The sequence below is a fragment of the Podarcis vaucheri genome (genome assembly GCF_965113315.1).
Source record: "Podarcis vaucheri genome assembly, chromosome: 16".
In the NCBI taxonomy this organism is placed as follows: Eukaryota; Metazoa; Chordata; class Lepidosauria; order Squamata; family Lacertidae; genus Podarcis; species Podarcis vaucheri.
The window spans coordinates 6838090-6865116 of NC_138754.1; the positions used below are offsets into that span (position 1 = coordinate 6838090).

At 46.6% G+C, this 27027-nt stretch overlaps 1 protein-coding gene and 1 long non-coding RNA gene across 2 annotated transcripts; one reads left to right on the plus strand and one right to left on the minus strand.

The window, feature by feature from the left end:
• Positions 1 to 8308: 8308 nt before the first annotated feature.
• LOC309521675 (uncharacterized protein) lies at positions 8309 to 25077 on the minus strand. Its single transcript, XM_082204385.1, has 4 exons — positions 24576 to 25077; positions 23824 to 24021; positions 10907 to 10965; positions 8309 to 9344 (listed from the first exon to the last, which is right to left on the minus strand). Exons 1-4 carry the CDS (start codon positions 25054 to 25056, stop codon positions 8847 to 8849), a joined length of 1236 nt encoding a protein of 411 aa, XP_082060511.1. The 5' UTR covers positions 25057 to 25077; the 3' UTR covers positions 8309 to 8846.
• On the plus strand, positions 16524 to 19434 carry LOC309520713. The gene is made up of 2 exons (XR_014214329.1): positions 16524 to 16630; positions 18393 to 19434. It is a non-coding gene; the product is annotated as an uncharacterized lncRNA (long non-coding RNA).
• Positions 25078 to 27027: the final 1950 nt, after the last annotated feature.

The window sequence follows — 27027 nt, forward strand, 5'->3', positions numbered from 1 at the left end:
GAAAAGCAACATGCATTGATCTGCTGAACAGTTTTCCATAATACGTGTGATTTGTAAACATTTGTTGGCTGAAGTAAAATAATGTCGAAGTCAAAGTATTGTTCTTTTTTAAAAAATCAAAGTTTATTCATTCGTTTGTTGGGTTGTTTGTTGCATTCTGTTATTCTATAATAGCTGGTGTATGGCCCACCCATTTTATTTGCCGTCTTATATAGACAGTGGACGCGGGTGGTGCTGTGGGTTAAACCACAGAGCCTAGGACTTGCCAATCAGAAGGTCGGCGGTTTGAATCTCCACCACGGGGTGAGCTCCCGTTGCTCAATCCCTGCTCCGGCCCCCAGCAGTTCGAAAGCACATCAAAGTGCAAGTAGATAAATAGGTACTGCTCCGGTGGGAAGGTAAATGGCGTTTCTGTGTGCTGCTCTGGTTTGCCAGAAGTGACTTAGTCATGCTGGCCACACACCGGCTCCCTCAGCCAATAAAGCAAGATGAATGCCGCAACCCCAGAGTCGGCCACGACTGGACCTAATGGTCAGGGTTCCCTTTACCTTTATAGACAGTGGAGGGGGAGAACAAATCGACTGATCAATTCATAGAGACAGTCCTTTTCTGGGCAAATGTTAAAGTCCACCCTCGGTCATAGCTGGACCATGGGTGGATATAAGATCAGCCAAGAATCTAAAGGGACCACATCTGATCTAGAAGCATAATTGTGTGGCACAGATATATTTCATTCATCCTCACTAAATGAAGGTGGAGACAAAAGCTCTTTTCGTTATAATACCAGTGAAGTCAGCAGAATAACAACAGGAGCTGACTTGAGGCAATCTGGAGCTGGCTACTAATCACTTAGAGGAGCTGTCATTCCAAATTATATGGTAGAGGATGACAGAGAAGTGTAATGAGCCACAAATGAGCTGTGGGCCATCTCTTAGATCAAGACATCTGACGTGTTGTCCTCCAGATATTTTTTGGGCTGCAACTCCCACCAGGGTAGCCAATGGTAAGGGATGGGTGGGGAGATGTAGTTTAACAACATCTAGAGGGCATCAGATTGGGTATCCCTGTCCTAGATTATACATTGGGCAGCTGAAGGAGCAATATAAACGGACCTGCCATTGAATGCTCCTGTAAGAACATCACTGCATTCCAGGAGAGAGTGGTCTGCACAAGGTAAGAGCCCACTGAACCAGTGGTCTGGACAAGATAAGAATGGACCAGTGGTCCACCTAGTGCAGTATCTCACAGTGGCCAACCAGATGACTCTTGGGGAGCCCTCAAGCAGGGCCTGTGCAGGAACAGTGCTCCCTGCCCTTGTGTTTACCAGTAAATGGTATAGTGAAGGTAGGACATAGCCTCCATTGCTGGTAGTCATCAATAGCCTTGGTCCCCTTGCATTGCTCTAATCTTCTGTTAAAGCCATCCAAGTCAGTGGACCATCACAGATAAACTTCTGGATGCATGACGAAGTACTTGGTTTTCCCTGTCCTGAATCCTCTGGCCTTCAGCTTCATTGGAGAGAGGAGGAAAACTTTTCGCTATCCCCTTTCTCCACACCAAAGGTGCGGATTGGGTGAGCTGTCAGGCCAATAGGTGTGTGAGTGGATTAGTTGTCAAGGGAAGGGGTTTGCACAGGTGGGGGGAGGGAAGGGCCATTAGCAAAAAGGTTGGTGGGTAGCTGGAGTACTCAAGCAACCAAGGTTGACAGCGACTAGCAATATCTATCTATCATCTATCTATCTATCTATCTATCTATCTATCTATCATCTATCTATCATCTATCAATCATCTATCATCTATCATCTATCATCTATCATCTATCATCTATCATCTATCTGTCTATATCTATCTATCATCTATCTATCATCTATCTATCTATCAATCTATCATCTATCTATCTATCTATCTATCTATCTATCTATCTATCTGTCTGTCTGTCATCTATCTATCTATATCTATGTATCTATCTCTGTCTGTCTGTCTGTCTATATCTATCTATCATCTATCATCTATCATCTATCTATCTATCTATCTATCTATCTCTCTATCATCTATCTATCTATCATCTAACTATCTGTCATATATCATCTATCTATCATTTATCTATCTATCCTCTGGACCTGTCATTCCCTGATTAGCCGCTCCATGCCCCTGCTTCCTTTAGGGAATACCTTTCATTGGCAATATAAATGCTTTTGGTGTGTATACCCCACACACATACCCTCAGATGTTCTCCACATGTTCTCTCTACTAGTCAAATCTCCCAGCAAGTTCCTAGGTGTCTCCTTCCCATTTATTTCTCTTTCTTGCTCTGTCTCTGTGTTGGATAGAAGGTTGCATCCAGTGCTATTTGTACCAGGAGTCAGCAACCTACCATTGGTGCCAACAGAATTGTGGTGTGGTGCACACAGGCTCAGGGTATTAACCATACACTGTTATTTTATTTACAGCCCGGCCTCCAGAATTTTCCCTCTTTCACTGGACTAGGAGAAATCCTGCCACAGGCTTTGGTTTAGAGTCCTGCCAGTGATCTGTCTGTAACCCTGCATATACAGATGCCTGCATTGCAGAGGGTTGGACTACATGACCCTCGGGGTCCCTTCCCACTCTGCAATTCCACGATTCTAACATTCCTTGTTACCAATGCCTATAAAGAGCCTGAATCCAGCTGTGGCTGTTCAACAGAAGGAAAAAAAAACATGAAATGCACACCTCTCTATGCATAGCAGGTTGTTGCATGCAACCACACAGACACACTTCTTTTGTGATATATTTTTCCTGTCTTTCAGCAATGAATGTGCTGTCCACCTTGGGTGGAACCAATTCACCAGGACCGGCCCACGCATGAGGCAAGGTGAAGCAATGACCTCAGGTGGCAGGATCCACAGGGGCAGCAGATGCTGATGATTTATTCCCCCTTGTTCCAGATTTAGATCTTCACTCATCCCTTCTTCCATGGTGGGGCTGTTATTTTGTGATTCACCATCTAGTCCAGATAAAGATTTATTTATTGTTTCATTTATTTATTATCTTTCTATAACACTTTTATCTTCCAAATATCCCAAAGTGGTGTCCATGGTCCTCCTCCTCCCCATCTCAGCCTCACAACAACCCTATGAGGTAGGTTAGGCTAAGAGATGGTGATTGCCCCACGGTCATCCAGTGAGCTTCCTGGCTGAGTGGGAATTCGAACCATGGTCTCCCGAGTCATAGTCCAATATTCTATTACATAAGTGTCAGGGAACTGACATCGGAGGGAGAGGCGAAGGGGAGGCTCCCAGATGATGCTGGCAAAGGACCCAGCAGCAGGGGGAGAAACAGCTCAGTAGAGGGGGAAGCCAATCAGCGCAACACCAGGGATAAAGGTGGGCAGACGGGGGAATTGGAGAGAGGGCTCCAGGACTCTTCACTGGACATCAGTGAGGAGAGCCCAGGTCCTCCGCTACCCATGCCTTCCCTGCGCAGAAGACTCCCACGCAGTGAGAGGAGGAGGAGACTGGGTGTCAAACAACTTTTATGTTGGAAGAGGTTCAAGAAACACCCACTGACGGATTCTGCCAGTGACTGAGGCAGCCGCGATGAGAAGGGGCTGCGCAGTCAGAAAGTTTTAACAAGGCAAATTAACCGAGAAAGGCACCAGTTTACGCACGAGTAACTCATACCCATTACAATAAGCTTTTATTTTATATTTTATTTTATTTTATTTTATTTTATTTTATTTTATTTATTTATTGAATTTATATAGTGTTCTGTACCTGGAGGTCTCAGGGCAGTTCACAGAAAAGATCACAATATAGAATTTCAAAATAAAAACAATAACCCAATAACACACCCCCCCCCCAAAAAAGGAGCCATGTTTTAAAAGGGTATAGAATGCCAAGCAAGTCAACCTGGTTAAAAAGGAATGTTTTTGCCTGGTGCCTGAAGGTGTATAATGAGGGCGCCAGGCAAACCTCCCTGGGGAGAGCATTCCACAGGCAGGGAGCCACTGCAGAAAAGGCCCCGTTCTCGAGTTGCTGCCCTCTGGACCTCTCGAGATGGAGGCACACGAAGAAGGGCCTCAGAGGATGATCTCAGGGTCCGGGTAGGTTCATACGGAAAGAGGCGGTGCTTGAGGTATTGTGGTCCTGAGCCGTTTAAGGCTTTATAGGTCAAAAACCAGCACTTCGAATTAGGGCCAGAAACTAATTGGTAGCCAGTGCAGTTGGACCAGGATCAGTGCAATATGCTCAAAGCATCTTGCTTCGGTAAGCAACCCAGCCACTGAATTCTGCACTAGCTGAAGTTTCCAAACCGTCTTCAGAGTCAGCCCTACGTATGATGCATTGTAGTAATCTAACCTTGAGGTTACCAGAGCATAGACAACAGTAGTTAGGCTATCCCTGTCCAGTCGAAGCTGATGGAAGGCACTCTGGGTCATTGAGGCCACCTGAACCTTGAATGACAGCAAAGGATACAGGAGGACACCCAAGCTGGTCAGCTGGACCAAAAAAGTTACCTACCCTGATACAAAAGAGGCCGTATCATTTCCACGGCCCCATTTTTCATTTCTCACATCACCCCAACTGCTAGCCTCACCGTAACCTGTATTTGACACCACCATACACTTATTCTTCTCCCTCCTATCTTCACCCTGTGCAAACTACAGACTCATGCTATTGAAATAAGATAACTGGTCTAAAGTTCTTCTATATAGAGCAAAGCTTACTTGGTATAGGGAGTCCTCCTGTACTCCTTCCTGTCTTGGATCATTCAACTGGTGGAGCCAGTCCAAGCCCTGGTGTTACTTCAATGAGAAACAGGCACCTGCAGTTCAGAGGTGAGCCACACGAGGGAGTGACATACAGATAGAGGAGAAGAAGAAGAAGAAGAAGAAGAAGAGGAGGAGGAGGAGGAGGAGGAGAGGGAGGAGGAGGTGTTTGGATTTGATATCCTGCTTTACGAGTCTACCGCTCTTAACCACTACACCACCCTGGCTCTATATAGCAGCTCTATCATAACGAAATGTGTAGAAGCAAAACGATGAAAACTAAATAGGGCAGGATCTGATGATTTGCTCAAGGACCTTGGGAATGCCCAGTGGAAATCAAGAGGCAATTCAAAAGTAAACTCTCCCACACTTGATTCATAGTTTTGCTTGCCCAGGAGGGACATGGGGACTCCACTAACCATATGCTGGAAGTTATCAGTTTAAATTAAGTCCATTCATAAGCATTACCACCTACAGCCATGGAGGGGGAGCTAGTATTATAGCTAGTAGCCATTTGTTAAAACCAGGAAAGGGGGGGGCAGTTAAACGACTCCCCCAAAATCCCAAGTCCCCACCACATCCTCTAACTAAGGCCAGGACAATGACTGTTGACACAGGCACCGTACATACACAACAGCAAAGAGGCTCAGAAAAGCAGTCTATAAAATTGTAGCAATAAGCAGATACTGTTGATCATACTGTTTCCTCTGGCTATCCAATATAGACTAAAATAATCGCCAAAATTCAATGGTTTGATGGATTTCCTTGGTTCAGGCAGCTAATGACTCCTCCCCCTGCCTCCATAATCCCTTAAGCCAGCCTTTCTCAACCTGTGGGTCCCCAGATGTTGTTAAACTACAACTCCCATCACCCCTAGCTAGCAAGGCCAGAGCTCAGGGATGATGGGAGTTGTAGTCCAACAATATCTGGGGAGCCACAGGTTGAGAACCGCTGCGCTTAAGCATAAGGTCACATAATACTTGCTCCTCCACAAGGTGTGAACTTAGCCACACAATAGGAGGCAGGAGGCAATCAAGGGCAGCACATTCACCAGACAGAAATCCATTGGGATGGTGGTTGAATCCTGATACAGTGGTACCTCGGGTTACAAACACTTCAGGTTACAGACTCCGCTAACCCAGAAGTAGTACCTCGGGTTAAGAACTTTGCCCCAGGATGAGAAGAGAAATCATGCGACGGCGGTGGGAGGCCCCATTAGCTAAAGTGGAACCTCAGGTTAAGAACGGTTTCAGGTTAAGAACAGATCTCCAGAATGAATTAAGTTCTTAACCAGAGGTACTACTGTACTTTCAAAGGAGAAAGCCTTGTAGCTAGGGGGATTTGTAAATATTCTTATTGTTCCTTGGGGAAGAGGGTAGTTAAAAGGTTTCAGGAACTGGGGTTATTGACAGGGGTGGGTGATGGGCTCACGTTTCTACATGCCAAACACACCTACTTCGTGACATATTTGTGATGTATTGATGATGCTGTTGAAAAATGTATTGTGAGAAATGGGGAGAGGTCTTAAAAGTCCACGCAACCCCATGCTTGGGGTTCCTACTCTTTGTGTGTTTGAACCTTGTTGCAACAAATGAAGATCAGGTCTACTGACCGCTGTTTGCTTCTTTCACTTGGCTGGAAACTCCATCTTTTGCTAACCGGAGAGACCCACAGGGAGAAGCACCCCGACGAGCTGGGCAGTGGAGTAAATCCCCAGGATTTTCCTTTATCACATTGATAGTCCTTTCCTCCATGAATTTGTCTACTCCTCTTTCAAAGATATCCAAGTTGGTGGCCATCCCTGCCTCCTGTGGGAGTGAGCTTCGTAGTTCAACATTGTGCTGTGTGTAAATGACCCTGAGTTAGCTGGACCAACAATATGGCTCAGCGGAAGGCAGATAACTATGTTCTGGAGCTCAGGGAGGCCTTGCTGCTCAAGGAAAGGACCCAAGAAATGCTCTTGTAGACCCTTCCTGCCCAGCAGAAACCCAAGGCCAGACTGGACTCAGTTGGTCCAGGAGATCCTTCGCTGAGAAGCTGTAATGATGCTGCTTTTCCACACAAAGCAGTATTCAGCCATTCTGGATGCCATACTTAGAAGTTACAGTGATGCTTCTCACCACATGGGACTGTTAGAATTCCTACTCCATGCTTGCAGCCATGGGGTTTTTGTCTATCACATGACGGTATGTGTTTTGACTCCACAGAGTGGGAAGTGACAGAGACAGGATGTTTGTGTTATTGTGTTCTGTGAAGTGCAACTATTGTCCTTTGTTCTTTTTCTCTTGCTGTCAAATGCTAGAGAGAGAGGGAGCCATGTTGCAATGCTCCGTGTGTGTTTATATGTAAATAATGTAGATTAGCCAAAATGCTGAGTCGCTGAGGACTGTCACGCTCATGGTGCGCAAACTCTGTGGATCCCTAAGTGTGCCGGTGTCGGTTGGCATTGGTCGCTGAGATGTTTGGGCTGAAGAAAGCTTCTGAAGCTCCCGAACGATCAATTAGGAGGGAGGGAACATGCCAATCAGGCATGTCTCTTTGCCAGGGTCCTACTCGAGTGTAGGCTGAACTCCTGACAGGGACAACACTCACCCCTTCCTGCCACATGCAAATATGCAACCAGTTTTATCTCCTTGCATTTAGATGTTCTGTACATGAAATAACCTTCCAATTGACTTCCAGGTTTGCCTTAGGTGCAATTGGGTCACAACTGAAGGAAGTATGGAACCGCAGAGGGCTTTTTTTGGTGTTGGATTTTCTCAGAATGTATGCTGTTTTGCTAGAGCCCGCCCCCCCAACACCAGTCACTTTGCAGGGACCACCAACTATTTTATGCTGCTGGGCACATTTTGATTTTTGTATAAGTGCTGTGGGTGCCACTAAATCTGGTTACTTTCTCCCACTCTCCATGAAATCATTCCCTCCCAAAGAAGAGGGGGCCGGGGAGGGAGTCAACACTTCATGCTTCTATGAGATCTGGATAAATTCAGACCCAAATGCATTAATCTCAGTCTTGTGAAGCACATGGAGCTGGAAAGGATGAGTGGGGAAAGCTCACTCTTCCAACTTCCAACTTCCAACTTTCTCCTTCATCTATATGTACAGTGCCTCCTCTGGTCACAGACGCTTCAGGTTACAGAGACTCCACTAACCCAGAAATAGTACCTCGGGTTAAGAACTTTGCTTCAGGATGAGAACAGAAATTGTGTGACGGCGGAACGGTGGCAGTGGGAGGCCCTATTAGCTAAAGTGGTACCTCAGGTTAAGAACAGTTTCAGGTTAAGAACGGACCACCAGAACGAATTAAGTTCTTAACCCAAGATACTATTGTACTTTTCCAGGGGAAAAAGGGTAACAACACAGACCACTACAAGGGGGGTAGTGAAGAGAATTATATAAACTTTATGGGTGCCAGGAAAGTTCTCAAGGGTGCATTGTTCCCAACGATTTAGGTCGCTACCAATATAGGTCAACATTCATCAAAGGGTACCCTCCACAGTAAATCATGTTTAAGGGAAGAAAAGTGTCTAAATGCCAAAGAAGAACAGGAGACCAGAGTTATGATGCAGAGTAAGTTGTATTAGGAATGGGGAAAAGATATTTGAGTGAACAAATACAAACGCTCAAGAAGTTGGATATTTTTGAAAAGGACAAATCTGAAGAAATATACATGAATCGTTTCTGGATTACAAATCCCTTCCCAGAAAGAGATCAGTTATATTGTTGGCAGTTATAAAAACTCTCCCCGTCATTTTCACAGATGTACCAAACTGACTGGGAATAAATTCCAGGGGCCAAGTTCCTTGTCCATGGTTTTCCTGTTCTTTGCTATGCTAGAAGGGCGCAAAAGAGCTGTACAGATAATAAATAAAAGCCAGGGGAGGGGAAAGCACATAAACAGTGGGATAGAGGGGGATTATGTTAAGATGAGAAATGGATGCATGAAAGATAGCCATGGGTCTGATTTTCAGGCTTCCTTGGTGCCCCCATTGCCCAATGGCTTCATCAGGAATTGAGAATCCTCAGAATATCTTAAAGCCAGGCTTGAATGCTTTGCAATGGATATTCTTTTCCCTAATAAACCTTCCATATTTACTTAGCAGGGGCGGTAACAGATGCTTCCTCTGTCTCCAACGAATCCATAGCCACTCCCAAGTCCAAAACGAGATCCTCTAAAACCACCAGCTCCAAGAGCACCGGCTCCAAGAGAACCGGCTCCTAGGAACCCACTGCCCAAACCACCAGGGGAGCATGGAGCGTATCCTCCTACGGCCACTGGCTCACAGCTAGCAGAGAGGATGGGTCCTGGGATGGTCACGATGCAGGCTGGTGGCTGGATCACGACCTCTGCAGGTGGGATCTGGTTGATGCATGAAGGGGCGACACCAGAAAGAATACCAAGACTAGCAGAAGGGATGCCGGATCCAACCAGGGCACCGGAGCCATAGCCGTAGGTGTCGCCAAGGCCAAGGCCTCCAAGGCCTCCAATGCCTCCAAGACCTGCTGATCCAAAACCGACGACTGGGGTGGAAGCGCAAGATGGGACAGCACAGGATGGTCCACAGTTTGCCATGGCTGAGTGATGGAGATGAGTCTGAAAGGACACAGGAGGGAGCAGAAAGATTATTATCGGTAAGGAGTGCTACAATGCATTAGAAGAAGAAGAAGAAGAAGAAGAAGAAGAAGAAGAAGAAGAAGAAGAAGAAGAAGAAGAAGAAGAAGAAGAAGAAGAGTAGTAGTAGTAGTAGTAGTAGTAGTAGTAGTAGTTTGGATTTGATATCCCACCTTTCACTCCCTTTAAGGAGTCTGAAAGTGGCTAACATTCTCCTTTCCCTTCCTCCCCCACAACAAACACTCTGTGAGGTGAGTGGGGCTGAGAGACTTCAAAGAAGTGTGACTGGCCCAAGGTCACCCAGCAGCTGCATGTGGAGGAGCGGAGACGCGAACCCGGTTCCCCAGATTACAAGACTACCGCTCTTAACCACTGCACCACACTGGCCTAAGTTAGGTTACCCAATGGCCCATCTAGTCTAGCATTATCTTCTCACTGTGGTCTTCCTGATGTGGCAATGGGAGCACAAAGCACAAAAGCACACACACCCCTCCGCTATTCAGAAGCATTACTGCATTTGGCATTTGGAGGCACAGCAAAGGTGTCATGCCTAGTATCCATGGAAGGTCTGAAAGGATGCAGGAAGGAGCATAAACAATATTGAAGGCAAGAAGAGCTGCAGTGTTCCAGGGTGACAGGAGATATTTAGCCTCACCTCCCCCACCACCATTACAGTGTAAAAAATCATGTGTTTTTTAGTGCCATAAAATGGTGGTTGGCACCTTTACAGAGGTGAGAATGTCCCTAAGTTGATCTGTTGCTGAACTGCTGCTCGCATTCATCCTTTTTTGCTGGCCTTGCTGAGTGGTGCTGATGAGAGTTGGAGGCTGATAGAAAATATGAGCTTGAGAGCTGGAGGCTGATGGGTATCTGGAAGCCCACACCTCTCCTCCTTCTACTCTAAGTATTACAATTTGGAGAGTTTCAGGTTGACCAAGGCTGTCCTAGCTAGTACAGAAATGCCCTAAATATTTTTTACATCACTGCTGGTGAAGTCATCATAATCAATTGTTTGCATTCTCCGGGCTAAAGCATAAGCAGCTTCCAAGGCAAGGAAGACTAAGGCACCCCCAAATTCAATGTTGTCCCCTCCAGAGTTTGCCGGGTTCCTGCCTGCATGGCCATTGGTCAGGAATGATGCAAGCTGCAGTTCAATAGACTTTGTGAACTCCAGCTCATATCATCCACACCCATAATGGCCAATGGCCAGGGCTGATGGAAGCTGTAGTCCACATGTGAACATAGTAAATGTCAGCTGAATTAGTCCTTCACCCTGTTATCACAGTGTTGAACCAGATGCCTTTTGGAAATCTTCAAGTAGGGTCTAAGAGCATCCACAACACTTCCCTCCCGCTGCTTCTGGTCATTGGCATTTGGAAGTACTACTCCTCTAACAGTGGAGATAGAACATAACCAATGAACATGGTCAACATGGCCTGGCTCATTGGTTGCATTGCTGAACTTCTTCACACTCTACCCAAATTAAGCTCCTGGAATTTAAAGTAGTTAAAGCTACCAAGATGACTTGGGCAAGCCAAGCTTACCTGTTCCTTTGAGGAATGGAAAGGCAGGAGAAGCTGATCAGTGAAGCTGTTGGAGGACTCTGGATGGATGAGGGCTTTTTATACTGTGTCAGTGGCATCCTTGACAGCCCAGTGACATCCCTTTGTTCTCAAGTTCCACCCTCAAGAACTGCTGATTCCATCATGTGCAAAATTACTTTAATAATTCCAGTGATGTCAGGGCCAAGTATTATGCTCTCCTCAGCTTATTACAATGAATCACCCAGATTGCATTTTCATGTTCTCTGTTTCGCTCTGTGAGAATTTTCATTAAATTTGCAGAACCCCTTACTTCTGTTATCCCCAAAATGGGAAACTGGTGTGGCCCTCCAGAATGTGGCTGGACTCTAGGTCTTAGAATCATAGTTGAAAGGGATCCCCAAGGGTCATCTAGTCCAACCCTTGCAATGCAGGAATCTCAGCTAAAGCATCCATGACAGATGGCTATCCAACATCCGCTTGAAAACCTCCAAGGAAGGAGAACCCACAACCTCCCAAGAGAGATTGTTCCACTGTTGAACAGCTATTGCTGTCAGAAAGTTTTTTCCATATGTTTAGTCAGAATCTCATTTCTTGTAACTTGAGGCCATTGGTTTGAGTCTCACCCTCCAGAGCAGGAGAAAACAAGTTTGTTCTCTCTTCCATGTGATATTTGAAGATGGCTATCATATCTCCTCTCAGTCTCTTCTTTTCCAGGCTAAATATACCCAGCTCCTTCAACCGTTCTCCATAAGGCTTGGTTTCCAGATCCTAGAAACCATTTCTGGAAATCATCCCTGACCATAGGGCGTGTGGCATTCTAAACCAGATGTAGCAGAAATGATGCTCTACCATTGTCTCTGATCATTGGCTCTGCTGCCTGTGGACTTAAGAGAGATGCAGTTCAGAAGCAACCGGAGGGCCGAAGGTTAGCAAATTTTGTACTTAAGGGCTTGCCGATGGGAAGGTCAGTGATTCGAATCCCTGTGACGGGGTGAGCTCCCATTGCTCAGTCCCTGCTCCTGCCAACCTAGCAGTTCAAAAGCATATCGAAGTACAAGTAGATAAATAGGTACCACTCCGGCGGGAAGGTAAACAGCGTTTCCGTGCGCTGCTCTGGTTTGCCAGAAGCAGCTTAGTCATGCTGGCCACATGACCCAGAAGCTGTACGCCAGCTTCCTCGGCCAATAATGAAACATGAGCGCCGCAACCCCAGAGTCGTCTTCGACTGGACCTAATGGTCAGGGGTCCCTTTACCTTTACCTATAGGACTGAACAAAAAGGACTGTAACATATAAAGTGCTCGTTGTTCTTGCCTGTGATGTTACCGAAGGGAAGAGAGGGTTCTCCACACCTGACACCCACTTCCCAATAGTCACTACGAGTTGCTCAAGTGAGGAGGCCGCCAGCAGCAGCAGCCATAGACAGGCAATAGGGTGCTCCCTCATAGTCACCACTGCCATTGCCCCTACTCAGAACACTGGTTCATCCTCCTGCCCACGCTTGGCAGAGAAAATAAGGACATTCTGGGATCAAATCAGAAGCCGAGATGGCTTTTGCAATTCTGGGACTGTCCCTGAAAAATAGGGACACTTGCAGGGGGCAGGCGTATGAGCCTACATTTTGACTCCTAATCTAGATGGCTTTCCTTGGGGCCAGTGTAGGACTACATCTCAAAGGCCAGAGAGCTACAATTTGCAATAAATCCCTCTGCACAGTTAGCACTGGGAATTGTAGAATTGTGAGGGGAATGGAAGGGGTCTCCTAACAACATTCAGCCTAACAGCAAACAACCTTAAACAAACTACAGCTCCCAGAATTCTTTGCTTTTAAACAGAATTGTCATGTCTGTTTAAAGTGGTATCACAGAGCTTTAAGTACAGTGGTACCTCGGGATGCGAACGGGATCCATTCTGGAGCCCCCATTCACATCCTGAAGAGAACATAAGACGCGACAACGCCTCTGCGTGTGCGCAGGTCACGTTTTGCCGCTTCTGCGCATGCACGTGACATCATTTTGAGCGTCTGCGCATGCACAAACGGCGAAACCCAGAAGTAGCGGGCTCCTTTACTTCTGGGTTGCCACAGAGCGCAACCTGAAAGCGCTCAACCTGAAGCACATTCAACCCAAGGTATGACTGTACATGACATTACAGTGGTACCTCTGGTTACATACTTAATTCGTTCCAGAGGTCCGTACTTAACCTGAAATTGTTCTTAACTTGAAGCACCACTTTAGCTAATGGGGCCTCCTGCTGCCGCCGCACCGCCAGAGTCCGATTTCTGTTCTTATCCTGAAGCGAAGTTTTTAACCTGAAGCACTATTTCTGGGTTAGCAGAGTCTGTAACCTGAAGCGTATGTAACCTGAGGTACCAATGTAATTTGGCCAGGGAGAAAGATGTCTCTCAATACATTCTCTCAACACCATGTGTCATTTCACTCATTTCCCGTCTGCTCCCTCTCCTTTTATTCACTTTTAGTTTTTCTAAACTAAAAAGTAGCAAGCAATACAAATGTTCCCAGTAAAGGGAGTTGTTGCAGTCCCCTGATCATTTTGGTTGCCTGCTTTCTGCACTTTCCCCCAGTTCAAGAATCTCATTTTTGAAATTATTTCTTTTTTATAATAATATTCTGTTCATCTTCTTTTTTCAAACAGAGCTGTACACAAATGAATACGTCGCTTTCTTCAAAGAAGTGGGGTAAATAAGTCATTGGTTGGAGACACTAATCCAAGTGTTAATTAAACTCTACAAATATGCTACAAGGACTCTTCCAGGAAATTAGGCCTTTATTTTGTGGTTTGCTAAAGTAAATCTATATAATATGGTAATATCTGTCCTGTCACCGGAAAGGCTGGTGGAAGTGTCAGCCTGGGAGTCCATAACATGAGCTGAGGCTGGCAGACATGTTCTTATTAAATTCCAGGTTGGCATTTGGTTCCTGGCATGAACATCTCAGAAGACGTCTGCTTTGATGGGCACTTTGATCTTGGAAAATGGCTCCGAAAAATGCCAAGCTTCTGAGGAAGCAAATATCCTGTGTTTGTTTGTTTGATTTGTTGTTTCGGCAAACCCCAAAGAAGGGTAAAGGATTCTTAGCCAGATGCAGAGATGGCTGGATCATTCCCACTTCCCATCAGTTATAAAAGTGGGCCTTAAAAAGACCACTGGTGGACGGAAACCTGCCAAAAATGCCTATTTATAAATGGGGTTTAACAAACATTCTGGGCCTTAGAAGCTGCCTTTTACCTTTTGCCCATTATTATTATTATTATTATTATTATTATTATTATTATTATTTATTGAATTCATATACCGGCCTATACCTAGAGGTCTCAGGGTTGTTCACTGAAAAGATCAACATAAAAACCACAATATATATATATATAATCAAAATAAAAGCAACAACCCAATAACAACTCCCTCCCAAAAAGAAACACATATTAAAAGAGCAGAGGGTGTTAATCAAATCAACCAAAGGCCTGGTTTAAAAGGAACATTTTTGCCTGGCGCCTAAGGTGGATGATGAAGGCGCCAGGCGAACTTCCCTGGGGAGAGCATTCCACAGCCAGGGAGCCACTGCAGAGAAGACCCTGTTCTCATGCTGCCACACTCCAGACCTCTCAAGGAGGAGACACACAAAGAAGGGCCTCAGAAGATGATCTCAGGGTCCGGGTAGGTTCATACGGAAAGAGGCGGTCCTTGAGGTATTGTGGTCCTGAGCTGTTTAAGGCTTTATACATCAAAGCCACTTTGAATTGGACCCAGAAACGAATTGGTAGCCAGTGCAGTCAGACCAGGATGGGTGCAATAGGCTCAAACCGTCTTGCTTCAGTGAGCAGCCTATTTGCTGAATTCTGCACCAGCTGAAGTTTCTGAACCATCTTCAGAGGCAACCCAAGCATAATGCATTGCAGTAATCTAACCTTGAGGTTACCAGAGTACAGTGGTACCTCGGGTTACATACGCTTCAGGTTACAGACTCCGCTAACCCAGAAATAGTGCCTCGGGTTAAGAACTTTGCTTCCGGATGAAAACAGAAATCGTGCTCCGGCAGCGCAGCGAGAGCGGGAGGCCCCATTAGCTGAAGTGGTGCTTCAGGTTAAAAACAGCTTCAGGTTAAGAACGGACCTCCGGAACGAATTAAGTATGTAACCAGAGGTACCACTGTATAGAAAACAGTAGTTAGGCTATCCCTGTCCAGCTGAAGCTGATGGCCACCTGAGCCTTGAGCGACAGCAAACGATCCAGGAGTAACCCCAAGCTACCAACCTATTCCTTCAGAAGCAGTAACCCCATCATGAGCGGGCAATCTCCCACCCATCCAGTCTAGGGAACCACCCACTAACAGTGCCTCAGTGTTATCTGGATTGAGCTTCAGTTTGTTGGGTCTCATCCAGTCCATTACCGAGGCAAGACACTGGTCCAGCACTTCCACTGCCTCACCTGCATATGCAAAGGAGAAATAGAGCTGAGCATCATCAGCATACTGCTGGCAGCATACTCCAAACCTCCGGATAATCCCACCCAGTAGTTTCATGTAGATGTTAGACAACATGGGGGATAGGATTGAGCCCCACGGAACCCCACACTGAAGGTTCCACAGGGCTGAGAAGCACTCTCCAAGCAACACCCTCTGGGAACAGCGATCCAAGTAGGACTGGAACCACCATCTAAAGCCTGGGACAGAAAGTTTCATAGTCCTCTAGCGACCGTGGTGGCTCATTTACCAGAGGCAGGGGCATCTTACCCATAGAGGCTAGTGGTGTGGGGCACCGGGGTGCCAAGTTCTGGAGGGCGCCAGGGAAGAGGCAGAGGCTGGATGCGGTGCCTCCTGGCATCAGCTCACCATGCTCACCAGCCTCCGCCATGTTGCGCCTAAGCAGTGCTGCACCCAGAGTCTCCAACAGCTGTGCCCACTGTGGCATGAAGCTGCCAACTGAGCCGGGAGGTGCCACGTCCAGCCTCCACCTCTTCCCCACTGGAGAAGCTGCCCTCCAGCCGCTGCCCACCTCCTCCAGACCCGCCGGCAGCACCGTCCTCCCTAAAAAACTCTGGGAAATGGGGGGGGCACCAGAGGGAGCAGTGTACCACGGCGCCGGATATGCTTATGACAGCCCTGACCAGGGGTAATGTATTTCATGTTAGCTCTGGAAGTGTATCCTCGATTCTGACCAAACTACAGTAAGTCTCCTGATGTACGTTGTGTTCTAGGAGGCTTCTCCATGTGAACCAGGAAGTGACCTATGTTGTTAATCCATTAGCCAGTATGAGACCTGGATGAAGGATTGATTATGTGTCTTTGGCCCAGGGCTCTTGGGTTATGACGATCAATGGCATGTATCAAGTGATGCCTCCACATGAGGCCTCTTTGCAAAGCTTCCCTTTTCACCTTTGATGTAAAATGAAGTTGGTGGAACATTATCCCAGAGGGATCAGCACGTTGGAATGTGCAGTGCAGTTATTGTGAGAATCCAGCAACAGCTTCATTAAATACAATTTGTTCATACTCTTTATGGCTATTATTAAAGTAATTTGGTGTGTGATGCTGATGAGGCAATTTGTTGGCAGCTAATTAAGACTTTGGGCAGGAGGGGAAAGATCCTGTGTCCCAAAACCACAGGCCTGTGAGGCTTAGAGTATATAAGCCCATGGCATGGAGAGCTTTTCCATCAGTTCCACCAGAGCTTCAGATATCTCTCGGCTTCCTTTTGCTTGGAAAAGCAGGTAAGAGGGCTGACTCCAGAAGGGTTTGCGAGAACATTACTTGCCTTTTCAATGTATCTTTGTCTTCCTGTTTCCTTTCCTCTGGGTTTTCCCTCCTTTAAAATATGGATAGCATGGTGAATCTTAGAGCCGGTTCAAGTACAGAATGTGCGTCCCTCACAAAAGGGAAGGCGAATCTAAAGATTAAGAGGTTTATTAGCTGTTGGCTGGATGCTTGGATGAGCTGTGGATGGGGACCCAATGGCCACCCAAATGTTGTTGGACTGAAATTCCCATCAGCCCCAGCAAGCAGGGCTGAGGATAAGGGCTGAAGGGAGCTGTAGTCTAGGAATTTCTGAACGACCACAACTTCCCCATCCCTGGTATAATGTCACCAGGCTGACGCTCCTGATCAGGCTCTTTCTCTACACATCCATCACTGCCAGTTGTCCAATCTGGCTTTCCTTGGACTCCAGGGATACGTGTCTGCCACCATGCAAAAAAGATACTAGATGAAATGGGCCTTTAGTCTCATCCAGCAGGGCTTCTTGTTCTTCTGCAAGCTGTGGGAATTGCCTGCTCTGAACCATAGCACTGCAACTAGGGACACAAAACCTGTGACTCTCTAGATGTCAGGGACTGGGGAGAGGAGGAATGGTGGAGACCGCCTCCCCAGCCTAACCCTTCCAGAGAAGAGGAAGACAGTTCAGACAGGGGTTTGAGGGAGGTCACAGCTCAGAGGAAGATGAGAGGAAAAGCTGGGAAATAATGGGGGGAGGAGGAAGAGGAAGCACCGGGTGGGGTGTGTGACAGCTGGTGGACACCATGTATTTAGAAAGCATCCCAGACCACCACCCCCCTTCTTGAACGCGGCGAGCCTTGAAAGTAAGAAAGCAAAGAGCTCAAAGGCAGAGGGCACAAGGCAGCAGATGTAGAAGTAAAGAATGAGGAAGTAGGAGAGACAGGAGAGAGGGTGGAGACTCTCTGTGACTACTGAATAAAAAGCGGATGGTAAGAAACATTCCTTGTATTTGAGCCTTCCTGGGCAACTGGCTCTGGGAGTTGCTGGCATCTGCCTGACACCAGATACCCATCAGCCTCCAAGTCTCACCAGTCATACCAGCACTATTCTGGTAGGAACAGTGATTAGGGAAGATGGGGAGGAGTGGTTCACAACATCTGGAGGACTGCAGGATCTCCAAACTTGAATTAGAGGTACTTGGATATTTGTACATAGGATGGTCCCCATCCCTGCTTTAAAGGTAAAGGGACCCCCGGCCGTTAGGTCCAGTCACGGACGACTCTGGGGTTGCGGCTCTCATCTCGCTTTACTGGCCGAGGGAGCCGGGGTACAGCTTCCGGGTCATGTGGCCAGCCTGAATAAGCTGCTTCTGGCGAACCAGAGCAGCGCACGGAAACACTGTTTACCTTCCTGCCAGAGCGGTACCTATTTATCTACTTGCACTTTGAGGTGCTTTCGAACTGCTAGGTGGGCAGGAGCAGGGACCGAGCAACAGGAGCTCACCCCGTCGCGGGGATTTGAACCGCCGACATTCTGATCGGCATACCCTAGGCTCAGTGGTTTGGACCACAGCGCCACCCGCATCCCAGATATGCTTTAAGGCACAATAAAATGTAAATCTTCTTTTAGTATTATGAATACACATTGTGATAAAATTTAAACAGATTTCTTGCATTGTAAAGATGAGGCTAAATATCTCCCATTGGCCCCAGAACACTAAAACACTTGTCTATCTTTCTGCTCCCTCCTGTGTCCTTTCAGACTCATCTCCATCACTCAGCCATGGCAAACTGTGGACCATCCTGTGCTGTCCCATCTTGCGCTTCCACCCCAGTCGTCGGTTTTGGATCAGCAGGTCTTGGAGGCATTGGTGGCCTTGGTGGCCTTGGCCTTGGCGACACCTACGGCTATGGCTCCGGCGCCCTGGTGGGATCCGGCATCCCTTCTGCTAGTCTTGGTATTCTTTCTGGTGTCGCCCCTTCATGCATCAACCAGATCCCACCAGCAGAGGTCGTGATCCAGCCACCAGCCTGCATCGTGACCATCCCAGGACCCATCCTCTCTGCTAGCTGTGAGCCAGTGGCCGTAGGAGGATACGCTCCATGCTCCCCTGGTGGTTTGGGCAGTGGGTTCCTAGGAGCCGGTTCTCTTGGAGCCGGTGCTCTTGGAGCTGGTGGTCTTAGAGGATCTCGTTTTGGACTTGGGAGTCGCTATGGATTCGTTGGAGACAGAGGAAGCATCTGTTACAGCCCCTGCTAAGTTAATATGGAAGGTTTATTAGGGGAAAGAATATGGACTGCAAAACGTTCATGCCTGGGTTTAAGATATGCTGAGCATCCTCAATTCCTGATGAAGCCACTGGGCATTGGGGGCACCAAGCAAGCCTGAAAATCAGACCCATGGCTATCTTTCATGCATCCATTTCTCATCTTAACATAATCCCCCTCTATCTCACTGTTTATGTGCTTTCCCCTCCCCTGGCTTTTATTTATTATCTGTACAGCTCTTCTGCACTTCTCCAGCACACTAAAGAGCAAAAAAACAACAACTATGGACTTGTCCCCTGGAATTAATGCCCAGTCAGTTTGGTACATCTGTGAAAATGGCAGAGGTGGGAAAAGTTTTATAAATCCCACAAATAGAATTTATCTCATTCTGGGACAAGATTTGCAATACAGAGACAATTTATGTATATTTCTTCAGATTTGTCCTTTTCAAAAAATAACCAACTTCTTGAGAATTTGTTCAATTATGTATCTATCCCCCACACCTGGATTCCTAATAAAACTTACCTTGCATCATAGCTCTGGTCTCTTGTTCTATTTTAGCATTTAGACTCTTTTCTTCCTTAAAGATGGATTACTGTGAAGAGAGGGACGCGGGTGGCGCTGTGGGTAGAACCTCAGCGCCTAGGACTTGCCGATCGCATGGTCGGTGGTTCGAATCCCTGCGGCGGGGTGAGCTCCTGTTGTTCGGTCCCAGCTCCTGCCCACCTAGCAGTTCAAAAGCACCCTTAAGTGCAAGTAGATAACTAGGTACCGCTTTATAGCGGGAAGGTAAACAGCGTTTCCGCGTGCTGCTCTGGTGCCGGTTCTCCGGAGCAGCTTCGTCATGCTGGCCACGTGACCTGGAAGTGTCTGCAGACAGCGCTGGCTCCCGGCCTCTAGAGTGAGATGAGCGCACAACCCTAGAGTCTGTCAAGACTGGCCCGTACGTGCAGGGGTACCTTTACCTTTACCTTTACTGTGAAGAGAATCATCTGATGATTGGATTCCAGTCAAGGCCTTCCATCTCTGGAGCATTCTTTGCACGATTGGGGCACATTTTCAGGGAGTTTCTAGAATCCTTACATGACACGGCGTAGGTGGAGTACATTACAGAGGGGGTCTCCAACATTTCTCAGAGCAATGGCACCCTCAAGGACTTTCCTGGCTCCAGTGTAGCTTCTAAGGGTCCCATTCACTGCTTCCTAGATGGTCAGGGCTGTTCTATTTGCTTCCCAGAAAAGTGCCCAGTGCTTGAGGAGGGAGTTGGAAGACTTGACACACTCTTTCCTTTGGAATTTAATCAATAAAGTTGGTTGATCTTTGGTTCAGAGTAGACTTAATCATGGGAAGTTGGATCGACACAGTCCCTTCCACTACCTGTTCAGTCTCAATCACACTTCACAAGCATCGCTTAAAAAGAATATAAAAACACACACATAGAGATTCCATTGATAAAGAAAGCAAAAGTGATTTACAGTGGCTCAGTGTAGGGGGAAGTATGGTGTGGGAGAAGCCACAGGCTGTGTAAGTTACTGCCTGTGCCATGTGCCAGCCCTTCCTCCAACCTGGGGAACTGTGGTGGTCCTATCAGCCAGCCCTCGGGTCTGCAGCTGCTGCTGCTATGTACTAGGTCAGCTCACGGTAAGACCACCCTTATCTATGGCTAGATTGTGGATGAGAAAGCCAATCTGGGCTGTTTCACTAAGACCTGGGTGAACTGGGTGCATCTGGTCTCACCCTGTTGTGCCCACGTGGGTATTCGGCGTAGTATCATGGTAGACTTGGTGCTCAAGGAGGGGGAGTTGCTGCTGTAGTCTATAGAGATTCTCTTCTCCCCCCCTCTCTCCCTCCCAGCTCTCTGTTCAATTTGGGTAAGATCCAGAGCATGTGTCCTTAGCATTGGGCAATCAAGAAAGATTATGGATTCTGCTGATTTACTGCCCACCTCACCGACTAGCAGTCTCCCTGCCTGATCTGATGGAGCTGGTTTCGGAGGCAGTGTTGAGGAGGCCTAGACTGCTGGTTCTGGGGGACTTCAACAACCATGCCCAGGATGGCATGGCTCAGGACTTCATGGCTGCCATGACAACCATGGTTTTGCCCCAACATGTCACTGGCCAATGCATCTGGACCCTGTTTTCTCAACTGGGCAGGAAGATAAAAGAGAGAGAGAGAAAGGAAACATGTCCCTGCTAGTACTTCTCGACCTCTCAGCAGCTTTCGATACCATCGACCATGGTAACCTTCTGGAGCGACTCTCTGAACTAGGGGTGTGTGACACCGCTTTGTGCTGGTTCCAGGCCTACTTGGATGGTTGTTCCCAGAGGGTGTTGCTTGGGGAATGCTTCTCAGCCTCATGGAACCTTCAATTTGGGGTTCTGCAAGGCTCAATCCTATCCCCCCACATTGTTTAACATCTACATGAAAGTGCTGGGTGGGTTTATCCAGAGGTTTGGAGTACAGCAGTATGCTGATGACACTCAGCTCTATTTCTCCTTTACACCTGCAGTTGAGGCAGTGGAAGTGCTGGACCAGTGTCTTCCTTCAGTAATATACTGGATGAGACCCAACAAACTGAAGCTCAATCCAGATAAGACTGGGGCACTGTTAGTGGGTGGTTCCCTAGACCAGATGGGTGGGAGATCGCCTGCTCTTGATGGAGTTATACTTCCTCTGAAGGAGCAGGTTCATTGCTTGGAGTTACTCCTGGATCCTCTGCTGTTGCTTGAGGCTCAGGTGCCCCCCCCCCAGATCCTGGCCATCACTGGAGGTTAACCCTATAACCACCATACTCCACAGAGAACAATTCACCAGCAACGCTATGGGGGACTTGGTGCCAATTCACAAAGCAGTCGGCTCTGCTGACAACCTTTATAAACTGTCCCTGCAACCCCTCAGTGCAGATGTTTTCATGAGACAACAACAGACATCACCAACCCTTGCTGCCTGTCCATCTCTACTCCCTGCATCATTGGCCTTTGTGACCCAAAGCACTTACAGAAGTATTGTGAACAATTTCAATGAACCGAAACACAAGAGCCAAACATAAGGTGGCAAAGACAGCCTCTCTCCCATGCAGAAATGGAAACTCTATATTTGCTGTTGCAGCTGCTGGCTATGACAAGTGTCCAGGTGGCAGAGCCCTAGCAAAGCTGTCACCAATTAAAACCAAGTCTTCTGGCTGTATGAATGTTTCACACACAACAGTTGACAGTGATGGTTCTAAGAGCCCTGGTTTGTGGAGTCATATAAGTAGAGCTCTTTTCCTAGGGAAAATGGTGGCGGGCAGGTGCACTGCCTTGCCCCCGCAACATTGGGTGGCCGGGCATGCCAACATCACCCTGGCATGCATACATGACGTTGGTATGCCCTGTGGCATGCTGACGTCACTTGGAAGAAGATGCTCAGATCCTTTGCCTAATGTGCATTGCCTATCTGAACACTGAAATTAAGAAGAAAAGGACTATTGTCCAGGTCAAAATCATGGTAACGTCTGCAATATGTCTGAAACAAACTTGCATGCTGTTTTCTGCCATTCCTACCAAGTCCCCTTCATTGTTACCCTGTAGTCATACATGAATTACTTTAAAGACTGACTTGATATTATCATAGTTTGAAATTCCTTATGAGCATGGAAACGTTTGGAAGCAGTTAAGCGAAAATCATATAAGACCACAGTCTTGTGTACTTTTTACCATCTGCTGTTTATGTTTTTTAAACACTTGGCAAGATCCAAAACACAGTAATTTTTAAATAACGTGATTGGTTTTACAATTTCACGCCAGTATTATGTTCTCAAACATAATTTTAAAGAGAAGGTGCTAAAAATGCAGGGTATTCCACCCACCATCATAAGGCTCTTTGTTAAAGTCTCTACAAATGTAAAGACCTTAGGAGCAAAGGCAACCATTGAGCTGAGTTCATTCCTCAACAGTGGACCTCTGGGGGAATATCTAATAGGACACTGTTATATCTGTAAACCTTTGCCCTGCCTCGTTTTGAACTCCAAGGCCAAACTTGCCAGTTGTTCCACTTATCTCTTGACACCCTACTTTAGCATTCCAATCCCCTATAATGAGAAGAACATCCTTCTTTGGTGTCATTTCTAGAAGGTGTTGCAAGTCTTCATAGAATGTTGGGAAAGATGGAGGGCACAAGGAGAAGGGGACGACAGAGGACGAGATGGTTGGACAGTGTTCTGGAAGCTACCAGCATGAGTTTGACCAAATTGCAGGAGGCAGTGGAAGACAGGAGTGCCTGGCATGCTCTGGTCCATGGGGTCATGAAGAGTCGGACACGACTAAATGACTAAACAAGAACAAATATCTGTAAGACAGCCTAGATGAGCCATTAGCCAGAATGGGGTTCTTCTCACATTAAGCAATAATTAAATATATTAGATAGGTTTACAGGTGTGCATAGCTCTAGCAAACTATGTCCAAAGTAGTGAAATGCTACACACTCACACTGAGGTTCTATACAACTAAATAACATATGTTTTCTGGAAAGGTATAATAGGAGTTTAGGTAACTGATGCTATAAAAAAGAGTGCTGGGGAGGACTTAGTACAATGTTATGCCAATCTAGAAAGACAATTCATAGGCTCCAAAAGACTCAAATATGGGCCCATATATTGTTGTGTATATATTTACCATTGACTCTATTTGATTTCTTATACCTAATGTTGCTTTTTATGCCCCCGCTGCCCCAGGCAGCAGCTGGTGATTCTACAGCAGCAGTCCAGCTGACCATTCGTGGGTCAAACCCAACTAAGTTAAACTCAGAGTATACCCATTTGAAGTTCTGACCATAAAACTGCCATACACCATCATTCTCATGGGCTTGAATAATATTGGAGTCTACTCTAGGGAAGGTGTTCATGTATCATGTGCTTCTGACCATTCTATCAGAAAAAACACTTCTACTTGCTCGCTGCAATGATTCCACACTCTCCACCAACCTCCACATGGTATTATGGGAGTTCTCCTGACCCTCCAGAGAAGATATGAAGGATGTGCAGTTATGAGGGGGCACAGGAGATGGAGAAAGGCCTGTAGCACTAGTGGGAGTCCCAGCGTTGATATCTGCTGGAATGCTGGGTTGTTTGAATCCAGTGCTATGATCTTAGAAGAAAACCCAAAAACCAGTGCTATGATGCAGTGTAAATTTTATTAGTAATGTAGAAGACAGCATTTCAGTGAACAGCAAGCAGGTTTGAACAGGGCAAAATGCAAAAAGGTCATGTGATTGAACAGCTTATTTGTTTCTGAGAGAGGCGATGTATTTAAAGAACATAATTGCTCCGCTCCTTTACAGGAGGTCCCCAGTTACCCAGAAGATCCGGTGCAAATGAGTGTGCTAATTTCATCAACAGAGAGAATAATTCCTGTGCTCTTTCCTCTGCTATAGGAACATATGCCTTGAAGAGCCATAGGCAAATAAATAAATAAACATCAGAGAGGAACATAAATAGTGGGACACAGTGGAGCAAGTTTAGAAAGAGATGCATGAAAGATCTAGCGGTGCCTGATTCCCAGGGATGCTGAACATTCCCCCAGCTCCTATTGGGACTGACTAGGATTAGGGTGCTCATCATAGCTAAACTCAGGTGTAGCTATTCTGCTGTTTATCTGGGTCTGTCTTCTTCTCGCTAGTTGATAGTCCATGTGAACTTAGCAGGGGGTGTAACAGATGCTTCCTCTGTCTCCAACGAATCCATAGCGACTCCCAAGTCCAAAACGAGATCCTCTAATACCACCAGCTCCAAGAGCACCGGCTCCAAGAGAACCAGCTCCTAGGAACCCACTGCCCAAACCACCAGGGGAGCATGGAGCATTTCCTCCCACGGCCACTGGCTCACAGCTAGCAGAGAGGATGGGTCCTGGGATGGTCACGACAGAGGCGGGTGGCTGGATCACGACCTCTGCTGGTGGGATCTGGTTGATGCATGAAGGGGCGACACCAGAAAGAATACCAAGACTAGCAGAAGGGATGCCAGATCCAACCAGGGCACCAGAGCCATAGCCATAGGTGTTGCCAAGGCCAAGGCCACCAAGGCCACCAAGGCCACCAAGGCCACCAAGACCTGCTGATCCAAAACCAACGACTGGGGTGGAAGCGCAGGATGGGACAGCACAGGATGGTCCACAGTTTGCCATGGCTGAGTGATGGAGATGAGTCTGCAAGGGCATAGGAGGAAGCAGAAGCAAAATTGTAGACAAGAAGTGCTGCAATGTTCAGGAGTTTGGGGAGATATGTAGCCCCACCACCATCACAATACAGAAAATATGTTTAAATGTCATCAAAATGTGCATTTATAATCCTAAAAGAAGAAACACATCAGTACTTTATTAAAAGCAGAGATGACAACCCTTCGATGTAGAGAGGTGAGAGTTCCTATAAGTAATGTATGGAGAAGATGTGGTCCTTCAGATATTGCTGGCCCATCTAGTCCTTCATCCTGTCATCACGGTGGCCAGCCAGATGACTTTGAGAAATTCTCAAGCCAGACCTGAATGCAACAGCAAACTCTCTTCCTGAAGTTTCTTGCCACTCCAGTGTTATTCAGAAGCACCACTGCCTTTGGCACATGGAACATAACCAAAGAACATAGCCAACATGAGCTGGCTCATTGGTTGCATTGCTAAGCTGCTTTACATTCTACCCAAATCTTAGCTCCTGTAATTCGAAGTGGTCAAAGCTACCAAGATGACCTGGGCAAGTGAAGCTTACCTGTTCCTTTGAGAAATGAAAAGGCAAGAGAAGCTGATCAGTGAAGCTGTTGGAGGACTCTGGGCAGGTGAGGACCTTTTATACTGTGTCTCTGGCATCCCTGCTCAATGACATCTCTTTGCTCTCAAGATCCGCCCTCAAAATCTGCTGGTTTCATCATGTGCATAATTACTTTAATAATCCCAGCGGTGTCAAGGCCAAGGACTCTGCTGTCCTCAGCTTATTACAATAAATTACTCAGATCATCTTTTCAAGTTCTCTCTGTCTTCTCTCTGGGAATTTTCATTAATATTTTAGTATCATGCCTAGTGACTTGATGTCCCATACTGACGACTGCTGTTCTTAGTGGGACTTATTTGTGAGAAAATATGCATAGGTTTTTGAGCTGTTGATTTTGTGTTGTTTTTTAAAGAATTTTTATTGAAACTTTTCAACATAATACAACAAAAACCAAGCTAATCTGAATAAAATGAAAGAAAAAAAGGATTTGAAACTAAAACTCCCATCATTCCCAATAATTGGTAGTGCCGGCTAGGGCTGATAGGAGTTAGAGTGCAACAACATCAGGTGAGTCCCATAGATTCCTTGCCCCTGTTTTAACTTTGTGGCTTAGGGCCCTCGTATTTATGGGACTGCCTCTCCTGGTATGCCCTGCAGAGGACCTTAAGGTCCATGAATAATCAGACTATCCTCCACCAGGGCCAGGGCCTTTTCAGTGATGGCTCCGACCTGGTGGAATGCTCTGTCCCATGAGACTAGGGCCCTGCAGGATTTAACCTCCTTCCGCAGGGCCTGAAAGACAGAGCTATTTCGCCTGGCTTTTAATTTGAATTCAGCCTGATCTTTTATTTCCCTTCTCTTCCCTCCCCCTCCCCTTTTATGAAGATCACCTGCTCTGAGACCCCACAGCTAATTCTCCCCTGGCCTCCTCGCTGGCCCAAGTAGGACCAATTCAGCCAGCTAGCCCTGGTGACTATCTAATGCTTATTAGATGGATTTCCCCCAAATTGATTTCTGAACTTTGAATTTTATTGTTATTCCTGTTTTTATACTGTATTTTATGCTGCTTTTACAATTAAGTGTTTTAAATTTGTTGTTAGCCGCCCTGAGCCCAGTTTTCTGAACCGGGAAGGGCGGGGTGTAAATAAAAAAATTATTCTTATTATTTTATTATTAACTGAAACAGTTCCTATGTGTTCTTATTTCTCACCTTGGGCTTCATCCCTCCGAAAGATTCACAGTGTCCACCTACAGTCTACTTCCACAGTCAACTCACAGTCAACCTTCACTCAAGCACCCACAGTCATCAACAGTCGACCATCCACATACATCTACAGTTAACCCACCCACACTCAGCATCCAATGACATTTGCGGGGCCACTGGTCACACTCTCACA

Coding starts and splice junctions, on each gene's coding strand:
- LOC309521675 (XM_082204385.1), bottom strand. CDS start 25,056: ATGGCAAACTGTGGACCATCCTGTGCTGTCCCATCCTGCGCTTCCACC. Junction 24,022..24,575: donor AAGCATCTGTTACACCCCCT/GCTAAGTTCACA, acceptor TTTTCTTCTAAG/ATCATAGCACTGGATTCAAA. Junction 9,345..10,906: donor TCCATTCCTCAAAGGAACAG/GTAAGCTTGGCT, acceptor GTGTCCTTTCAG/ACTCATCTCCATCACTCAGC.